Genomic DNA, 21,667 nt, shown 5'->3' on the forward strand with positions numbered 1-21,667 from the left:
GATGTGAACTACATCCATAGGAAACCATGTTAAATGAACTGTAGTGTGTTCCTGCAAAAACACGTGAACCAGGCCTTCTAGGCACCTAATATTGAGGATCCAACCACCTCTGACAGTGGTGCAGGCAAAGTAGAGATTTTACAGCCACAGGTGCTCTGCTGCAAGTATTCAAAAAGTTTTTTTTTTTTTTTTTTTAATGTACGCTTTGATATCCTTCTGCTTATTCTCTAAGGAACTGGTGAAAAGTGGATAGCACCGCCAATTAGGGCACCCACTCAGTACCCCCAATTGTGCCTCCTCATTTTGCTAATTAGTCAGAGTCTTTTCAAGACAAGAGCATATATAAGGCCCTGTTCACACCTGAGCTTGAAGCTTGTAGCTCTAAAATGCTCAACAAGCCAAATCCCATTCATTTCCATGGCCCCTGTTCACATCTGAGGGTTCTGTCGCCTGAAGCAAAATGCCTGTTGCTCAAAAAAGTACATAAGCTTCTTTTTGGCAGATTACAAGCGTTTTTGGCCCCATAGACTTCAATAGAAATGCCTGACTTGAGCATTTTACAAGCGTTGTTTGCTTAAATATCAGCTTTCCACCTCTAATCTCCTTTCTCCTCGCCCTAGTGCGTTCTATTGGCCAAACAAAAATGCCTTGAACTGTAAAATGCTTGTAATACACTCCTAAAAACAAATTACCCCAAAAACGCTAGTAAATCGCTACACCCAGGTGTAAATGGTGCCAAATAGCAAATTTAATCAGGTTTCATTATTCAAAACAGAATTAACTGACACCTTTTACCAATATTGATTTTAGTGGTTTCAGTGCTCCCACATTTTGTTTTAACCCTGCTCTACTTGTGTGGATGAATAATATGCTGTAAAATATCATTTGTGCTGAATTTTTAATCACAAGGTGCGCTGAAGAGAAAGCAGGAGTAAAGTAAGCTACATTGTTGCAGCAATAGTAACTCCAGCATTCATGTCAGTGGATGCAATAATAACCACCTGCATTTTTGTCAGTAGCAGCAAACATTTCCGTGTATTGATGCTAGTTTCTGAGATAATAACCTTGCATCATTGGTGCCAATTTCCGCAATAGCATTCTCCTGTATTGGTGACAATTGGAAATAACTCCTAGCATTAGTGACAGTTTACGCAATAATAACCCCCAGCTCTGGTGCCAGTTTATACAGTATCAACCCCCAGAATGTTTACCAATTTACGCAGTAACAACCCTCAGCATTGGTGCCAGTTTATGCAGTAATAACCCCCAGCATTGGTGCCAGTTTATGCTGTAATTACCCCCAGAATTTGTGCAAATTTACGCAGTAATAACTCCCAGCATTGGTGCCATTTTACGCAGTAATAACCCTCAGCATTGGTGCTAGTTTACACAATAATAGCCCCCAGCATGGGTTTTAATTTACACAGTAATAGTCCCCAGCGTTGATGCCAGTTTAAAAAAATCACATTATACGTTTTTTGGTTAGTGGTATTATGCTAAGTAATCCCCCTTAACTTTCCTGTGTTGATGGTCAGAGGCAGTTTAAATTAACTTTTCCATATCCCCTGCATGAAGGGGATAATAAATACTGCCACTAACATAGCATAAAGGGGATAATAAACACTGCCAATGGCTACTAATGCAGCAATGTACAAATAAATGATTAACCTCCTGGTGAAGTGAGGGGTTAAATACCATTGCCAGTAGCTAGTAATACAAGGAGTTAATAAATACTGCCACTAGCCATTAATGTAATTAAAGAAATGGGTAACCCCCTGAGGGATTGAGGGGGTTAATTACTATTGCCACTAGCCAGTGATGCAACGGGTTCATGCAGCAATGGTAATTAACCCCCTCACTCCCCCAAGGGGTTAACCCTTTTTTTGTCAAATGCTGCGCATATCGTCCGCTGCTGCACTCACATTTGTAATTAACTTTCTCCATCCCGCTCCTGCAAGACGCTGTTCACTTCCTGGCCTGGAAATGATGTCACACTGCGATCCGGGAATATCCTTCTCCTGTCGGTTGGAGATCATGTCGCCTGATGGTAGTGCACAGTTTGTTCTCATGCTGGATGCACAAACTTAAAGTGCGCTTCCAGCATCCGGCATCATGGCTCTCCAATGTCTTTTTTCCGTTTATGCCCTTGTATACTTGCTACTTACAGAAATGAGGACTAAAGCTGGCAATACATTATACAATATTTTCTTTATATTATATTTTCTTTAGATTTACCTTCGACTATGTAGTGAAATGCAAATGCCTGTATGATTGCATAAAAATTTAAAGTGTTTAGGTTTGACCTCATATTTTATGGTTTTGGTAAATCTAATTGTACAAAAAAATTGTATAATGTTTGCCCAGCTTAACTCCCCCTACTGTATAGCGTGTTTGAAATGCTTTCTTTTCTCTACATTATAGTTTTGAATCTAGTGTATTATTTAGTGTTTCTAAATAACAGTAAAACCTATGTGTCATGATCTGTTGTCGCTGTCTATGTTTTTAGGTTTCTTCTGGATTTGGAACAGAGATTTGAGGAGAATTTGGTGATTTCAGATGTCTGTGACATTGTATTCAAGCATGCAGTCAATCATTTTGGGGTCTACGTCACCTATGTCTGCAACCAGACCTATCAAGAGAGAGCATACAGGAAGCTGCTGTGAGTTCAGCAATGGCAGAAATGTAAATGTAACCAAGCAACCTCTGCTCTCCTATCATGTTTGTCATTCTGTGTGTCCCCATAGCTTTGCTGTATGTTCCTTATTGCATGTTTTGGACTCTGTGAAGCATTAGGCAATATATTCTCTGATATAGAGAAAATAGGTAATCAAACTTTGACCAAGCCAGTGATTGTGTCCTGACACAATGAGATCACTCCATAATATTGTCCTTTGACCTTGTGATGTAAGTATGCCTTTACATTGTGATATGCCACCCTTCCCTACCTCCCCCTCTTTGGATAACCTTGTCACAATGTTCCTTTATCTGGTATCACCTTATAGCTAGTTATTTCCCTGGCAGCTCACGGATCTGTCAAAATGCTCTAAATATGTAAGCCACAGAAATTATTTTAAACTACTATCCATATGCTATTATTATTATACAGGATTTATATACTGTAGCACCAACAGTTCACCTAGCATGTTACAATATAAAGGGAGACAGTACAGTTAAAATATAGTTTGATGCAGAAGGATTAGGAGGACCTTTTAGGAGAAGACCACAAAGTGAGCATGAGAGGAGGTGATAATGGAGCTAGAGAGCAGGAGGTCTTGGGAGGAAGTGTACGTTTTGGACAATAAGGTGAGATGAGTTTGGAGATATAACTCGGGGTAGTAGGGAATTAGGGAAGCCAGTAGAGGGATTAGTGGAGAGAGCAGGCACAGATCAGTTAGTAAGGTGGATTCGTTTAGCAGCAGCATTCACTATGGACTGGATAGTCTACGTAGAGGTAGATCAGTGAGAAAAGACTTGCAGCAGTTAAGGCAGAAGATAGGAATGAATTAGTTATTTTGTGGTGTCTTTATTTAAGAAGGGTTAAGGCAGCAATATTTAGTCAGTGATTGTATTTGGGGCCTGAAGGAGAGGTCAGAGTCTAGGATTACACCTAGCACCCTGGCATGTGTGAAGGGACCAATAGTTGTGCTATTGATCTCAATTGTAAAGTCAAGAGGATGGGATCAGGGAGGATGAATTAGGAGTTCAGTTTTAGACAGTTTTCAGGAATTCTTGTGGTATGGTGGCTGCATTTGAGTTCCCAGGCCTGCACAGCCTTTTTGGATTTTAAGTCTGTTTTATACAATGGGGAATCTAACATGAGCTATCCCTGTTTTAGCGAAGTCTCTTACTGGCTAATGAGAAAACCAGGGCCTATTGGGCTCCATTCACACCTATGCATTTTTAGTGCTTTTTGCATTTTACAGAAACACACTACAGCCCATTTAACATGATTTCCCATGGAACACATTTTGCAGTTCAAATCTGCAAAATGCAAAAAGCACTAAAAATGCATAGGTGTGAATCAGGCCTTACACAGGGAGTTTGATTCTTTGAGTATTACTGAGCAGAGCAAACTGAACAGTCTGGCAAATCATTTCAAATATGCACTTAGGCTGGATTCACACCTATGCATTTTTAGTGTTTTTTGCATTTTGCAGATTTGCAAAACAGAAAGTGTTCCATAGGAAACCATGTTAAATGGACTGTAGTGCAAATCTGAAAATTGCAAAAAGCACTAAAACTGCATAGGTGTTAATCCAGCCTAAGATATTGCCACCAACAGTGTAAGAACTTGGTATCGGACAACTTCAGCATGAATAAGACAAATATTCTCAGTTGAAAAGGGTTATGTTATTTATTGTGATGGGAGCATGTGATATCTCAGGGGTCATGTTAGGACACTGAGGCCAGCCATAGATGGAGCAAAATTGCTCAATTTACTCATCAACACAGTCAGTGTTAATGGGGGAATCCATCCTGCGGAGCCATTGGGAAACCGCCCCCCATGGGGAGAACACAGTGACCACAGCTGCTAGCAAAAATCGCATGCAAAATCATTTGCATATAAAACCATGCATGGGCAGCTTGGTTGTACCCAAGTTAATCAATTGATCAACTTGAGTACATTCAGCCTGCCCCTGCATGGTTCAAATCTCAGTCGGTTCTTGCTGAACCGGCCGAGATGTGAACTGTCTATGATCGGCTTAAGAGTTAAGATGGTGAAGTGTTTGAATGCAGGGTGAAGGTTTAATGTTTCATTTTAGTGGCAAAGCATTAAGGGGTTGGTAAAGAAGAGTTGTCTATAGCATCGGCTTGCTATTACATACACAAATGACATACTAAATGTCTGGAGTTTATATTTTACACACAATGGCAGGAAAAATTTTTCTACAGCAGTGATGGCGAACCTTGGCACCCCAGATATTTTGGAACTACAATTCCCATGATGCTCCACTACACTGCAGAGTGCATGAGCATCATGGGAAATGTAGTTCCAAAACATCTGGAGTGCCAAGGTTCGCCATCACTGTTCTACAGCCTTCTATAGCCTAAGCTAATTCTGTAGGTGCTGAATATGACATGGTGATTTTCCTGCAAATTTAGTACATTTAGGCACACGACAGTCAAAGGTGGCTGATCTAATTTTCCGCTCTGTATAGTCTATAAGTTCCCCGGCACAGTTTCAAGACAGCCAGAAATAAAAATACTAACTAAACAAAAAATAAGCAAGCTGCTTTAATTAGGTTAAACAGAAGTTTTTGTTGAATACATTTGCAAAACATGTGAAGTCACACTGCCACATTAAGGCACCTCTCAAAAGTGGCCTGAAGTTAACTATTTGAGTTCCTAACTATGGGATACATATCTATATAGCTGGCTCACCTGGATATAGCTAATCCAGAAACTCAGACATCTTTACAAGACAGTTGAAGACTTCCAACTGCCTTTTCGGTCTAAACCATTCCAATCACAGTATGAACTACTTATGATTTCCATCTAAAACTTCAGGATACATACTATATATCAGTATATAGTCTTTATATTTTTACCCCTCATTATTCACCCTTCATTGACTGATTGATTCTATTGATGAAATTGTTATTCACAAACCACATTTTTGTTTATTCATCTGCTTTGCAAAACGATTTGCCCTTTTAGAATTGTTAAATACTTACCAGCAAAGTCATTAACAGAGTACTGTAACACCATGGTTGCCAAATAGAATGTCAAATTTTGATTTGTCTGACCACAGAATAGTTTTACACTTTGCAACAGACCATTTTAAATGGCTTTGGTCCAGAGAAGATGGTGGTGTTTCTGGATCATGTTCAGATATGGCTTCTCCTTTGCATGATAGAGCTTTAACATGCATTTTTGGATGCCACGACGAACTGTGTTCACAGACAGTGATTTTTGGAAGTATTCTTGAGTCTATGCAGTGATGTCCATCACAGAATCATGTCTGTTTTTAATGCACAGCCATTTGAGGGCCAGAAGATCACGGACATTCAATATTGAGTTTTTGTCTTGTCCCTTTTGCGCACAGACATTTCTCCAGATTCTCAATCTTTTGATAATATTATGTGCTGTAAATGATTATATATTTAAAGTCTTTGCAATTTTACATGGAGGAACATTATTCTGAAATTGTTTTACAATTTTTAGACACTGCTTTACAGACTAAGGCTAAACATTTCATCTTGAATTTGAGACATGTCTGGCCTTGTTTTCACAAATGTCGACTGAAAAATTGCCTGGACCAGGTGGAAATTTATTAACCGAATAGTGACTGCATCCTATCAGATGCAATCACTGTTTGGGTATTCAAGCAACCACTGGTGCTACAGGGGTTGAATATATTAGGCAGCAGTGAGGATTCTTCCATACCTTCTGTTTAGTGTGGATGGGACAATCAAGGACATGAGTGTGGGTGGGGAAATTTACATGTACACCTTGTTAAGGTATTGTAAAATCGTATTGTATCACCCTCTCTGCATATTAATTTATCTCTATGTTTAATAATGTTCTCTTTACTTAATCTTTCTTTGTCTATCAGTCAAGAAAGGACAGAATTCCGGGAAGCAGTAGCACATTTGGAGACTAATCCTATTTGTAAAGGCCTTCCATTTTCCTCTTTCCTTATCCTTCCCTTTCAGAGGATCACACGCCTGAAACTTCTGGTACAGGTAATTTACAATTAACACTATTGTTTATTCCTCTCCTTCAAATTTTTTTTTGCATTAAAAAAATATTGTATAATCACAGAACATTGTGGTTAACAGAAGATGTATTTCACTATTGTTTTTTTCTTGACCTGTCCCTGCCTATCATTGTATGATAGTCCCAAACTCATCAATAATCATCATCATATAATCTCATCATATCCTGAATACCAACAGTTGCCTAACAAAACTTTCAGACTCTTGTTGTGTGAAGAATGTTATAGAAGCTACTATCCATAGTTTTGTGAGAGGTTTTGTAGAATGTGTACTGATGATCTTTGTAGCTGTATGAATCATTTCTGTAGAGTTGTGTATATATTCCTACCCTGCAGCTTTGGTACTTTGGTGAATTATTTGGTACTTTTGGTATTCTAGTGAATTATTTAGTACTTTTGATACTCTGGTGAATTATTAAAAGAAATCTGAAATGTAGCTTAGTCAGAAGACATAGCCTAAATGCTTTGTGGCTCCAGTTTTCTACAGGGCATTCCAATGTTGTAGACAGCCGTCTGACTTGTTCTGGTAGCCCTGAATCTGAAGCTGTGAAAATGCAAGCTAAGGGGTTCTCTTTACTTTTCAATAGGATTTTTAGCACCAGGGGCTACATCACAATTGGTCGAATTTGGTTCTATTTTAAATTTTCCACCACAACTTGCCATGGTAACTATTAATGCTGATGTCATCCACTAGGTGGAGTGTTATATATGACTCAGATTTAAAAAGTGGTGCTTCTAACCTGATGCAGTATGTACTACAATGCATTTAGTGGATCAGCCTGTTGCTTCAGGCCAAGGGTATTTAATTGTATTTGTTACATGCATTCATTTTACACAGGGATCTGTTTGTTCATCTTAATGGGTCCCTTGGTAATTTACTTACTTTACTTACAGTTTGGATTCTCAATCTTCCCTCTGACTCTTAAATTAGGCCAGTCTTTCCACATTCTTCTAATGTTACTGCACCCCATTGTGCATTTTACCCTATTTTTTTGGGTTCCCCGAACCCTGCGATCTGATGCCTACTCTGGTAGGAGCCTATCCTTGGGAATAATCACACACTCGAACTTGCACCCCTCCCCTTTTTTGATCATGGATAATTGCACCCCTTGTGGTTCTTGATTTTCCTCTGTCCTTTCAATCTCTTGAGGGACCTTTTGACCTACAAAGTCAACAAGGATCAGTCCCTGGTGCAGGGGCGTTGCTAGGTTGCAAAAAGACCAAGGTCTTCAGCCCGAAGTCCGAGTCTGGCACTGGGGGGGTGTTACCTACCTGACGCGCACTGACCCACGCTGACCTACCTGACATACACTGAACTACTTGACACACACTGAACTACCTGACACATACACTGACCTACCATCAAATGAAGCCATTGTGCCCCATCAAATGCAGCCAATGTGCCCATGAAAAGCAAGAAAATCAGCACCTATTGTACATCTGATGAGAGAGAGAGAAAGGGAGAGAGAGAGACCAGAAGCACTTTAATAGCTCTATCTTTTCTTCTGTCCCACTCCCAGCCACCTCGGCCGTTACTCCTGCTAGCTGCTGCCTACACATACAGCGCGAGAGAGGAGGGGGCATCACTGCGCTGGCTCCATACAAGGAGAATCGAGCGGCGCTGCCGTTCTCCTAAACTTCTGTGCTTTCCTTAGGCCGCAGCATATCACTCCTCCATTAATAGTTCAGTGGGTGGCGCCGCAATTACACAGCAGGAAAAATACGGCCGTCACCGCTGCTAACACTTAGGGCTATTGAGCCCACATTCAGGGCTCCAGCCTCAATAGCCCACTTTTAACGACGCCTATGCCCTGGTGCTCTCTTACTTGGTAACCATCTGACTCTTCAGTGTCCTCCAGCAGTTCTGGACCCTGTGCACATAACTGACCCTTTGTTTACCCTAATGTCATTTTCTGGCATTCCCATTATGTAACTCTCAAGAGACCATCCCTGAAAAAAGTCAGTTTTCTAGATTTTCACAGTTTGTCCTGCAATTCTTGTCTATATATAAATTAACATTTTTCTAGTATTGTTAATCTTAATTCATCTTCCAGTGAGACTGTCTGCTCAACTTCTCACTAAAACATCCACATCTTGTAAACCTTTTAGGCTTTCCTGGTGTGTAGTGCATTTTTTCCCATTGATAGCTTGGGAGTTTTTGGGATTGTTGGGGAATTACCTTCAGCATAGTTCCCCCCTCTTCATGCCTCTTCTTTGTTCTTTTTGCTCTACTCCTCTAAGTTAGCTCATCTGCAAATTCTCTTCCCTGATTTCCCCTTTTTATACAGGTGTTGTTGATCAAACCACACTCTCTTTATTAAAGATTCAGGGTTAGTACCCTTTAATTGTTCTACCTTAAGGATCTCTGTCATCTTCCCCCTATTTAGATTTATGCTGTAAAGTCTCTCACATTCATGGTTATTTTATTTGTGTTTTAGGTAACATCCTTTCGGTTCATGGACCTCCCTCTTCCAAAAATGAGGAGAGTTCAACTTTAGCTACTGACTGTTGACTGTTTTACCTCTGGATGTGATCTGTCCACATCGTCTTCACATCTTTAGTCTTCCTTTGCAGCTACTGTCATGTATTCATATGACATTTCAGAGCCGCATCTCTGGCGGATGCTGTGACCATAGAGGTCTGAATGGACCTATCTATCTATCTATCTACCTATCTATCTATCTATCTATCTATCTATCTATCTATCTATCTATCTATCTATCTATCTATCCCAGAACTGACACTGACTGCAAGTCCTGCTGTGAACAATGTCTAATGCCCTGTACACACTGTCGGACATTCCAACGACAAAATCCTTCAAATTTTTTCAGACGGATTTTGGCCCAAACTTGTCTTGCATGCACACGGTCGCACAAAGTTGTCGGAAAATCCGATCATTCAGAACGATGTGATGTAAAACACTTACAATGGGACTATAAAGAGGCCAGTAGCCAATAGCTTATGTCTCGTAATTTATTCTGAGCATGCGTGGCACTTTGTGCATCGGAATTGTATACACAGAATCTGATTTTGTTGTCTGAAAATTTTAGATCCAGATCTCAAACGTTGTGTGTCAGAAATTCTGACGGAAAAAGTCTGATGGAGCCCACACACGATCAAAATTTCCAACAACACAGTCCGATGGCATATTTTCCGTTGGAAAGTCCGACCGTGTGTACAGGGCATAAGAGATAACATATCTTTTACTTTATATCTAATAGTAGTTTTATAGCTCCACTTTTATTTTTTATTTTTTTTAATTTAAAATTGTATTTATTTTGCTGTTTGTTGTATCTGCATTGGGCAGGTTTTCCCTTACTACCCGACCTGTGTTGCAGATGGCAAACCACTGGAGGCAGGAATGGCAAAACAAAAAAACACAACACTTTTTTAACAGTTTGGGAAAATGCTGATGTGAGTGTAAATGTTCGAAAAGGGTTAAAGCAATACAGGGGTCTTTACTCTTCCCCAAGCTTTACAGAACAACGGAAAAAAAAACTGGGCTAGAGCAAATGTAATGAATTGTAAGCAAATGTACATTGTGTTCTAATTATACAAAAGAATAAATGGGAAGCACATAGATTGGGTTCCTGGTTCCATTTCTTTAGAGAATAAAAGATAAAACCACTTCTTCTTTTAAAAGAACGCCAACTTATTCATTAAGCATTTGACTGATACTTATAGCATTTGGATGTACATAATCCATCTTTACACGATGTGGCCTCTGTCTTGCTGCATAGTTATTTACAAGCCGCAGCAAGTCCCTCCCAATAAAATTGTATCCCGGAGCTTATTCACAGCGCCGTCAGATAGCTCTTTTTAGAACATCCAAATTGAGCAGATTGGTGCTGAATAAATGGAGCGTTGTTCCTTGTAAACAGACATGAGAACAAGTTCTGTGCAATATGCTGCTCTGTGTTTAGAATAAACATGCAGTGCTGAGGGGAACTGGTAAAAAATTACAGCTTTGTAGGAATGCAGACAGCCCGCTAGTCTCCTGTTTTAGAGGAGGAGCTACTTAGTCAGGCTACATGTCCTTACTAAATAAAGTGTACCTGTCACTCGCATGCACCTATTTCAAAGAAAGCCTAATACTTCCAAGCAAGCAGCTTATTAGGTTAACAAGGGGCTAATGATAGCACTATAATGACCTAAAGTGCAGTTGATGTCTTTTTATCTCTTTATAGTCCTGTACCCCCCGCATGTTCTGAGACTCATTTTCTCATAAAGTCTATGTGAAAATACTGCTTTCTGCCCCCACACTCCAGTGCACAGTACTAGGCCTCTCATCACAAGGGTCCTTACACAGACTTATATTGCAGGGGTGTGTCTGACATCTACTGAGTGTTGACTACTGAGAGCTCACATGGCTGGTGCAAGGATTTTCGACACCCTAGGCGAAACCTAATTTTGCTGCTTCTCCCTTGGCTCCACCCCTTTGCCCTGCCCATGTATACCCGATCTTTTTAATGAAGCACCCATCAAATGCAGCCTCACCAGCACCCATCAAATGCAGCCTCACCAGCGCCCATCAATGCAGCCTACCAGTTCCCATCAGCGAATGTTTGCTTGCTTCCATTCGTTCGAGAGTAGAGTAACAGACACGGTCCTCCACGGCGGCTGTGTGCTGATGCTGATACTTAGTTGCTTGCTGCAGAGAGAAGAAAGCAGGAACACACGTGGCTGGGTGCCATAGGCAGCCCTGATGAGCATAGGATCTAATTCTGGTGCCTAATTAACTGCACAAATGCTCTAACAGGAAAGTTGAGATAAGTCTATGAAAATTAAGGTTGTGAACAAAATATCTGATACTGTGACTTGAACTGGGCTTTAAAGGCATTGTAAAGGCAGAAGGTTAATTTCTTTATTTATCATTCTATGCATTAAGATAAAAAAACCTTCTGTGTGTAGCAGCCTCCACAGCACCTCCTAATTACTTTCCTGATCCTCATCTCTCTCCAGCGATGTCCACCAATGTCTTAGCCATCCGGGACTCTGCTCCTGATTGGCTGAGACACAGCAGTGATCTAATTGGCATCCCACGGCTGTCAATCAAAGTCAGTTAGCCATTCAGAAGAGAAAGGGGGCCTAAATGGACACAGGGAGCTGTGACTCAGGTCATATAACCCCTTAGCAAGCTGCTTGCTGTGGGGGCACTTGACAGGGGGGAGGGGCCAGGAGTGCAGAAGAGGGACCCGACTGCACAGAGGAGGTAAGTATGACATGATTGTTATTTAATCACTTAAAACTTACTTGGTCCCACCTGGTGCTTGGAGTTTGCCTGGAGATTTGATAAGCAGCTGTCACTGAATAGGCTAGTAATAGTAAAGCCAGCCTCACAATTTAGCATATTGGTAGGAGCAGACTTACAAACTGGCATCGCAGGCATTGTCTGATTGTCATGTTAATTCAGCCCTTTCAATAAAACAACTTGTTACTCTGGGGCCCTACCATAATGCTAAAGCCGGGCATACCCACTAAAAATGTCATTTTTGTAACATTTATTAAATTATCTAATAGCTAATGGTGTTGAATCAACAGATCTATCAGTCAATGTGGTTTTCGAGACGTTCCATTCATTTCAAAATCAAATGTTAAAAACAAACCACATTTTTCAGTACTTTTGAACAACATTCGCCAATTCTCTGATGGCATTATCAAATGTACTAAAGAGATTTTTTTGTACAAACATTCATACAAAAATCTACCAGTGCATTTTCAGCTAAAAGTGATTGTAAACAATCACTTTGTAAAACAACCCATTAAGTTTAAAATAGAAAGGCAAAACATTTGAGATATGAGATATAAAAAAAAATTCTAAATCCTTTTTTTCCCTTTTTTTATAAGTGATCACATTCCCTCTGTTTTCAACTGCATAAGAGCTGGGGGGAGGAGAAGCAGCAGTACACTGGGCTTGCCAGCAAATGGCTGTGCAGCGGGGGCGTGTCAGGACAAGTCTGATCATTGGAGGAGAGTACACTGAATTCCAAGCATAGCTAGAGAACTGACCCCAGCGTGCTCCTGTGCTTAGTGCGGTCAGATTTTAATAGTAAATCAGAGGGACTGGCAGGAACACCAGGGATTTCACATAAAGGAAGCAATACAAAGATAACAGGATTCTTTCTCATACAAGTATATGGTACAGCAGGCACATATCAGGAATATGTAGTGTTGGGGTAACAAACGCTTTGAGCTGAACTGGTAGTAATATAAAATGTGTCACCAGATTTGGCAAAGTTGGGACTGTGTTAAAATATGAGTTGGCATGAAATCACATGCCAGGGCTCTCTTGTACCCCATCCTGAGAGGAGGCCACTGAAGCACAGATTGGAAGCTGCAGGTTTATTACGCATGACAACGTATTACTTCAGGCAGAATGTAGAATAACACACAGTTTAGAAATAGATATTGCTGAGCAGCATCATGAACATGATTATAATGGTTAATAGTACTCTAGGGCATCATAACCAAGATAGGCACTGTTTAATCACTGTCTGCTTACTTTAAGATTTCTTAGTAATATTCTGCAAAACAGATCTGGTGTTCTGAACAGCTAAGCCAAGCTGCTGGAGTCAAACACGTACTCTGCTTCCTTTAATAGTATTATTCTTTTAACTGGGCTGTGTTATTTAGAGTATGAAAGATAACTAAATACTGGGAAGAGAATTTCAGGAGGACTTCCAATAGTCACATTTGATAAAGAGTGATATATCGCAAGTGAAGTAATTAATCGGGAACAAACTAATAAGTCTGCTAAAGTTAGACCAGTGCAAGATAGATTCTGATTTGCTGCTATGGGTTCCTGTACCTAGAGAGACCCTGGCACATTATACCACTTTTTGATCCATATACCTGCACAAAAGAAGGCACATACCTATTTTTCCTGCCACCTATTTTTCCTGTTGCTTAATGCTGCTTCGTTTCAGAGAGCTGGTCCCCTGAATTCCGCTTGGAAACAAACCGTTCCAAAAGTGTCCCTCATCATGGTACCCTGCAGCTCCTACTGGTTCCTTCCTTTGATCTCACATCATTTTAGAACACAGTAGTTCCATGTGGGTGGGGCCTAATGGCCCTGCACACGAGAGTACCCTTTGCACAGAGCTCAATGCCCGGGACCAGGCGCAGACTGCGGTCATTAAGGCAGTTCCCTGACTTAGAGATGAGCCTTCACTGTGTACAGAGTTCCTCTGAAAAGTGTATTTTGCCACTATATTAAACACTGTAACTTGTATGCTTGCATTAAGAGAGACGAGCAGAGCCTGCTCCAACTCCACTAGTCCAGTGTACGTCTGTCACCTCACAGATAGTAACAGTATGGGGTCCCGCTGTGCACCTAACATGGACCTTATGCATGCACTTATTAACTCCTTTCTTTCCATATCTCATGACCAGAGTCATAGGTCTCCATAATGCCAGTTCAGATTTGGTTACTATTGAATACCGACTGCTAGGGAGGGAGCCAGAACATCGACCCCCTCGCTAACGGAGGACCTGTCACCTTACAAAGGAACCACGCCTAACACCTGGTGGCTTTGTGTCTTGAATTTGTACTTGGTTACTCTTAGCAACTATGCACTTCTTCTTGCCTCTCTGAGTTAACCCTCCGTAGTGGTGTTACTTCATACACCGTAGTGCTTTGCAGACTCTGGGTTTATTAGTTCTGTCAGAACCAACATGTATCCTTTTGAGTAACTTCAGACCAGACTACAGTTAATGTATCTTTACTGAGCAAGTTACAGCATAACAGTTCAATGTGAACAAGTCCTTCTCCTTAAACTAACTACTGTAGTGTGGCTGCCCAGGCATACCTCCATGAGGTAATAGCCCATCTTGGCATCCTCCATGGCTTGGATGTCTCTGAAAGTCAAAGTGCCTTGGCAGACTGCAAGGCACAGCAGTCCGAGTACTTCCAACTGCTAGTGGGAACAGAACCAACCAAATTGGCTACCAAGGGCCCCTAAAATTCAGCCTCTCGCCTTTATATAGTACAGGTGGACTGGCTAGGACTAAAAAGTCTGGGTAACTGAGCTTACAATAGTTAACCCTTTTTCTCGGCCTGGGCCAGCCACTAACTTGCTAAAACCAACATATTTCAACTTGCCTACATACACCTGCCTTTAGTCACCATAATTTTACTGTGGGTTCTTGCCATTTTAGTCTCAGATTTGTTAGCATGCAAGCTTGAAAGTGTGAGTGTAGAGAACACATTCTGTTACCATAGGGGAGCTACACATGTGACTTACCCTTAGGAAGCATTTAAACACTTGCATTTAACACTTGCTCATGGTGAAGGTGATAACCAGAATGTTTGGATATGGATGTGAAGGCTCTATGGGCTAATATTACTCCTATACCACTAGTTCTTTTGCACAAGACCAGAGGCATTTGTTTGGACAATCTGTGTTCAACATTAAAATAGGGTTATTTCTTACCAGTGGAAACTAATAAATCATAACTCAGCGATTCGTGGAACATTTTCAGTCTGTCTAATATAAAGGTCTTGCGTGCTACTGCTAGGATCCTCCCAATACGAAGTGTATATACACAGGTATATTATATATGCATATGATAGTCAGCCGCTAACACTGCTCACAATCCCATATGTACAAAAATTATAACTCACCATATAGTGTCACGATAAAAAAAACATAAACATATATCCTTAAATATGAGTAATAATATCATGTATCATATAAATTCATGTCATACAATCCAATAAAGTGCTACAATGCTCAAAAGTGCATAACATTCTATGTGCAAATCATGCTACATAGTGAAAGTCCATCATGTAGTGATAAACTGTATGCCAAAACATAATCCTTGTGAAAGGCCTTCAAAGAAAGTGGCAACACTCCAGTGCTCCCCCTTTTGTGAATGCCCTCACCTCAGGGCGTGTGACTGCACAATGAAGTTTGGTCAATGCACGCTGATGAACCACCCCTGGGTTCTGCTAGAGAAGGCTGCTTAAGCCCCATACACACTATCAGATTATCTGCTGAGTTTTTCCTTCAGATTTACAAAACCATGTAGTAGCAGGGCCTGCCTGATTGCATACACATTGAAACTCCTAAGGTTTGTCCTCATATTATATGGTTTTGGTAAATCTGAAGGAAAAACTCAGCAGAAAATCTGATAGTGTGTATGGGGCTTTAGATGTACTGGGTCCTCCTAGAGTGTTTTTTTTTAAATACCACAAATGGGTACTCACATGTACAAGGTGCTTGCAGCGCACTAGACTATTACAGGCAGAATTGTGTGTGCCCGTGGGGCTACCGTTCTGTTTCAGCTTTCTCTGCCCAAGGGCACACACAATTCTACCTGTAATACATAGTAATTACAGGAAATACTGAATAACCAGCCCAACAACCATGACTTGGCATTCACTATCAGCACAATTAAAAGAGGAAGGGGTCTTAGAAGGCACATCAATAGGAGCCAAATATATACTGTACCTAGTCTGTCCTCAGCTAGACCATGTCACCTTGAAGACTCATTCGGGCATAGTACTGAAAACTGCCCTTTGGGACTTGGATTCCAGGGAACATCTCCAAATTCAAAACACACAGTGGAGGATCTCCTTAACACCAGTTGGGACCCTGACTTCTAAATCATATTTTTACTTGCCTACCTTTAAAGACCCTTTCCCGCCAAGCTGAGCTAACAATTTGATTCTATCCCACCGTGCAGATTGACAATGAGGATAAGTGGGGATAATGAGGATAAGTGGGACAACTTTTCTAATTTCTTTCTGTTTAGAAAAGGATTACATTCTCTTGCCCCCAGAGAGTTAAAGAGAGCCTCCAACCCATAATCGTGTAGTCCCTTCACTAAGCTTTGCCCTGCCACTGGCCTTCATTGGAGGAAACAGAAGCAGCGCCAAATACCTCATCTGGAGGTCTTTTTGTTCAGTTTCCTCTGATTGCCAGTTTTGAGTTTATTATGTCTATGGAGAATGAACCCACAATGTTCTCCCTATAAAAACTGAAACAATCTCAGGAAAAAAGATTACAGAGTCAACAATTTAAATGATGCTACTGATTTATTTGATTTCACTGAGCAACTTTCACTAGAGAAGTGTCTTTTTGTTTTAGGTAACACTTATTCATATACTTCATTCATGTCATGAACAAATCAAGGCTTCCTGTGAATCCTACTTAAATAAATATACAGTGACTTGGTCTAATGGTGTTGGTATATTTTGAAAGTTTGTTGCGAAATTGGTGAGCCTGCACATAATTCCTATTGTCCCCTTTGACCCAGGAAACAGTTTGCATTCCCCTTGAAGCAACCAATTGTCAGGGGTTAAATAAATAGCATATAAACCCTAATATTCTCTTCGACCCAGAATACAGTTTGCATGCCCGCTCGGTTTACTCCTATGCGTTTTTTTTTTTGGTGCTTTTTACTTTTTGCAGAAACACACTACAGTTCATTTAACATTGTTTCCTATGGGACACATTCACATCTATGCTTTTTTGTGCAGCTGCATTTTTGGAAAGGGTCAAGGATTTTTTTTTTTTAAACACAAGACGGTGCATTTTTTTGCTTTTTTGGCTCAATGGAAAAGTTGCAGAAAAGTATGTAGTGCATTTTTGCTGTGATTTTGCCGTGATTTGCGTCTTTTTAATCTGCCCAACAATAAATTGGCCCAAAAAAAAGCATAAAAGAATGCAAAACGCAAATTGCAGCAAAATCACGCGAGCAAAACAAAGCAAAAAGCACTACAGAATTGGCCAAAAGCAAACTGCATAGGTGTGAACCGAGCCTTAAAGTAGGCTGTTTCTTTATGTGTGTTGTGTGGAGAGGGGTAGTGTGGGTTTTGATAGGTAGGCATGTTAGAAATATATAGTATGATTGTTAATCGACAGAGAAGCTGATAATCTATTGTAACTTTAAGGCCTGATGCACACAAAAGGTTTAAAAAACACCAGGGCTGCTACCAGGAAAAAGCAGCGTTAAAAACAAGCATTTTTGAATAGCGTTTGAGTGTTTTTCCACATTTTTTGGCTTTTTTTTCAGTAGAAACACTCCCTATAATGTACAAACACCTAAAAACGGCAAACGCGGCTAAACGTTTTTTTGCAATTTTCTACTGCCCCTAAACGCTTGTGCCTCCAAATGCCTCTGACAGTTTGTGTGCATGGACACATAGGCTAACATGGAGGGCATTCAGAGGTAGTTAAAAAAAACGTCAAATGCCCCTAACAGCAGCTGTAAAAATGTCCCGTGTGCACGAGCGCTAAGACCAATGACAAACGGTGCAAGGCTGTTATTAATAGTGCCTTGCTTGACACTAGCGCTGATAATCTATTGCCATTGAAGACAGATGACAATTCAACACTGTTGTTTGAGAAAACTGTTTCAGGCTTTGTGAGCAAGATTACCATGCTTAGCACAGAAAATGAATATCTGTTGCAACTTGCGGGCTAATATGTCACTTTTGTTTGAGAAAACTGTTCCAGGCTATGCTGGCAACACCATCTCACTTGGCAGAGAAGCTGACAATATATTGCAATTTTGTGACTTATCAGAAGAGCTGTCCATGTATTTTCTCATTTTAAAAAATTCTGAATATGTGTATATTTAGTAAAAATCTTGGCTGACATATTAGGGGAGTGGATTCTTGTATTTTGAGTCTTATTGTTGAAGTGATAACGCTGGTTTAATTGATATGAACATTGCATTGTTTGTGTGGCCACAGGGTCACAATATGTTGTGTTGGTCATGCAATTTGTCTCACTCTGAAGTCCTACTCTCAAAACCAATAACATTTAATTTACTCTACTGTTGCTAAACTTATTTAGAGCTATGTCTTAAAAGACAATATTGGATTTTACTGCTTAATATGGAGACTTGGTTTCCATGATATTTATCCTTTTAATCTAGGTAAGATACCTAGTTGGCTTAGAGCATGCCATTCACAGAAACAGAAATCTGTGTGTGGAATTCATTGGTGATGCTCATATTGCATTTGCCTATTTTTACTGTGGAAAATAGATCTTCAACTACATAGAAAGCAGATCTCTAGGCCCTGCTATTGCATGAGTCAGACGCCAGTGCAGGTGCAGACCTCCATCCACGCAATCGTGCAGACCTCCATCCACGCAATCCACATTTAAGACAGCTCTACCAAAAAAACACATTTTGTTAAATATCTTTATTGAGCCAGGGAAATCATTTCTACCCCTCAAAAGCTTTCTTTGAGGTAAAGTAAAACCTTGCATTGAGAGTAACTTGGTTTGAGAGTGTTTTGCAAGACAAGCATTGTTTTTATAAATTTCATTTTATAAACAAGCAATGCCTTGATATACAAGTAGCATCACGTCACAACCGAGTATAAAAGAGAAGAGAGGCTCCTCTAAGTAGGGGCATTGCTAGGTCTGCAAAAGATCTGGGGCTAGAGCCCATAGCAGCGATCACCAACCTTTTTTTCAGGCCTGGGGATGGGAGGGGGGGGGGGGGGTGGAGTGGACACGGGTGGTAAGTAATTTTTTTGCAGGCAATGGCTGGTGTTGGCACTTCAATCGTCACGGCACCATGGTTTATATGGTGTCAGGGTGATTGAAGCACATTATTTCTATTATTACATTGTAATATATAATGAAGTGGTTCAACTCACCATATTGCAGAATCAGTGGGAGCCCTGGGCGTGTCACTTGCCACATCTCCTGCCACCAGATGCAGCTTGTCACTTGCCACTGTCGCCTTCCAAATGATGTGGATTATCACTTGCCACTGTTGCCTGGCACCAGATGTCGATTGTCACTTGCCACGTCACCTGCCACCATTTGCAGATCGTCACGTCACCTGCCACTTGCCACGTCACCTGCCACCATTTGCAGATTGTCACGTCACCTGCCACTTGATGTGGATTGTCACTTGCCCTGTCACCTGCCACCAGATGGGGATGATTGCTTGCCACTATTTGCAGATTGTCACTTGCCATGCCAGCCAGTGGCACCAAATGTGCACTGTTGCTGCATTGATGGCAGGCTGGCAGCACTGGTGCATTTAGCTATGAGTGAAGCCAGGAATGCGGTGATGCGGGTTGGGCAGTGAGAGAGGATGTCATCTCGTTGCTCCCCGCCATACCTTCCACATTGAAGAGACCCGGCTGTGAGGGCGGAAGAGCAGTGATGTGGGGCGGGTGGAGAGAGATGATGTAATCTCTGCTGGTCTGCCCGCCTCATGCAGCCCGCCTGCCACCACACCTGCGGCCGGCTGCAGCGAGGTCCCATCCCTCTGGTTAGTCAGGGACCCTGCAGCAAGAGACTCAGGGCTATGAACCCCAGATTCCAGGTTATAGCCTCAATAACCACCCCCTAGTGACGCTACTGCCTCTAAGTGTAGCAAGGTACAACATTTAGCAACTCACATGGTTGATGATTAAAACAGGCACATCGACAGTATCTCACAAAAGTGAGTACACCCCTCACATTTTTGTATTTATTTTATTATACCTTTTCATGTGACAACACTGAAGAAATGACACTTTACTACAATGTAAAGTAGTGAGTGTACAGCTTGTATAACAGTGTACATTTGCTGTCCCCTCAAAATAACTCAACACACAGCCATTAATGTCTAAACCGCTGGCAACAAAAGTAAGTACACCCCTAAGTGAAAATGTCCAAATTGGGCACAAAGTGTCAATATTTTGTGTGGCCACCATTATTTTCCAGCATTGCCTTAACCCTCTTGGACATGGAGTTCACCAGAGCTTCACAGGTTGCCATGGGAGCCCTTTTCCACTCTTCCATGATGACATCATGGAGCTAGTAGATGTTGGAGACCTTGCGCTCCTCCACCTTCCGTTTGAGGATGCCCCACAGATGCTTAATAGGGTTTAGGTCAGGAGACATGCTTGGCCAGTCCATCGCCTTTACCCTCAGCTTCTACAGCAAGGCAGTGGTCATCTTGGAGGTGTGTTTGCGGTTGTTATCATATTGCTATACTGCCCTATGGCCCAGTCTCCAAAGGGAGGGGATCATGCTCTGCTTCACTATGTCACAGTATGTGTTGGCATTCATAGTTCCCCCAATGAACTGTAGCTTTCCAGTGCTGGCAACACTCATGCAACCCCAGACAATGACACTCCCACCACCATGCTTGACTGTAGGCAAGACAAACTTGTCTTTGTACTCCTCACCTGGTTGCTGCCACACACACTTGGCACCATCTGAACCAAAATAAGTTTATCTTCCAGTAATTTATGTCCTTAGTCTGCTTGTCTTTAGCAAACTGTTTGCTGGCTTTCATGTACATCATTCTTTAGAAGAGGCTTCCTTTTGGGATGACAGCCATGCAGACCAATTTGATGCAGTGTGCGGCATATGGTCTGAGCACTTACAGGCGAACCCTCAACCCCTTCAACCTCTGCAGCAATGCTGGCAGCACTCATATGTCTATTTCCCAAAAACAACTTCTGGATATGACTCTGAGCACGTGCACTCAACTTCTTTGGTTAACCATGGCGAGGCCTATTCTGAGTGGAACCTGTCCTGTTATACCACTGTATGGTCTTGGCCACCGTGCTGCAGCTAAGTTTCAGGGTCTTGCCAATCTTCTTATAGCCTAGGCCATGTTTATGTAGAGCAATAATTTTTTATTTTAGATCCTCAGAGGTCTTTGCGATGAGGTGCCATGTTGAACTTCCAGTGACCATTGTGAGATAGTGAGAGCGATATTGCCAAATTTAAAACACCTGCTCTCCATTTACCCTGAGACCTTGTAACACTAATAGGTCACATGACTTTGGGGAGGGAAAATTACTAATTTTCTTTACTTCACACACAACTCAGTCAGTGAAACATGTTAGAGGAAGATCTTTGCTGCAGTCTGCACCTTAACTGGCCCTTTAGTATTCCATGTTGTGCATTGTCCATTATTTCGTTCTTGTTTTGTGCCCCATGTACAGAAGTGAGCAGAATTGTGGAAGACCTTGGTGTG

At 41.3% G+C, this 21,667-nt stretch overlaps 1 protein-coding gene across 2 annotated transcripts in view; it reads left to right on the forward strand.

Moving 5' to 3' along the window:
- Positions 1 to 21,667, forward strand: part of NGEF (neuronal guanine nucleotide exchange factor) — a 204,042-nt gene that overhangs the window by 149,005 nt on the left and 33,370 nt on the right. For both annotated transcript variants that reach the window (XM_077488480.1, XM_077488481.1), the window contains 2 exons: positions 2,507 to 2,659; positions 6,557 to 6,686. In XM_077488480.1, the coding sequence (XP_077344606.1) occupies positions 2,507 to 2,659; positions 6,557 to 6,686 (283 nt within the window). The remainder of the gene's footprint in view (positions 1 to 2,506; positions 2,660 to 6,556; positions 6,687 to 21,667) is intronic.

The sequence above is a fragment of the Lithobates pipiens genome, unplaced genomic scaffold (assembly GCF_037356315.1).
Source record: "Lithobates pipiens isolate NorthernLeopardFrog02 unplaced genomic scaffold, aLitPip1_a1.2 Scaffold_18, whole genome shotgun sequence".
Classification (NCBI taxonomy): domain Eukaryota; kingdom Metazoa; phylum Chordata; class Amphibia; order Anura; family Ranidae; genus Lithobates; species Lithobates pipiens.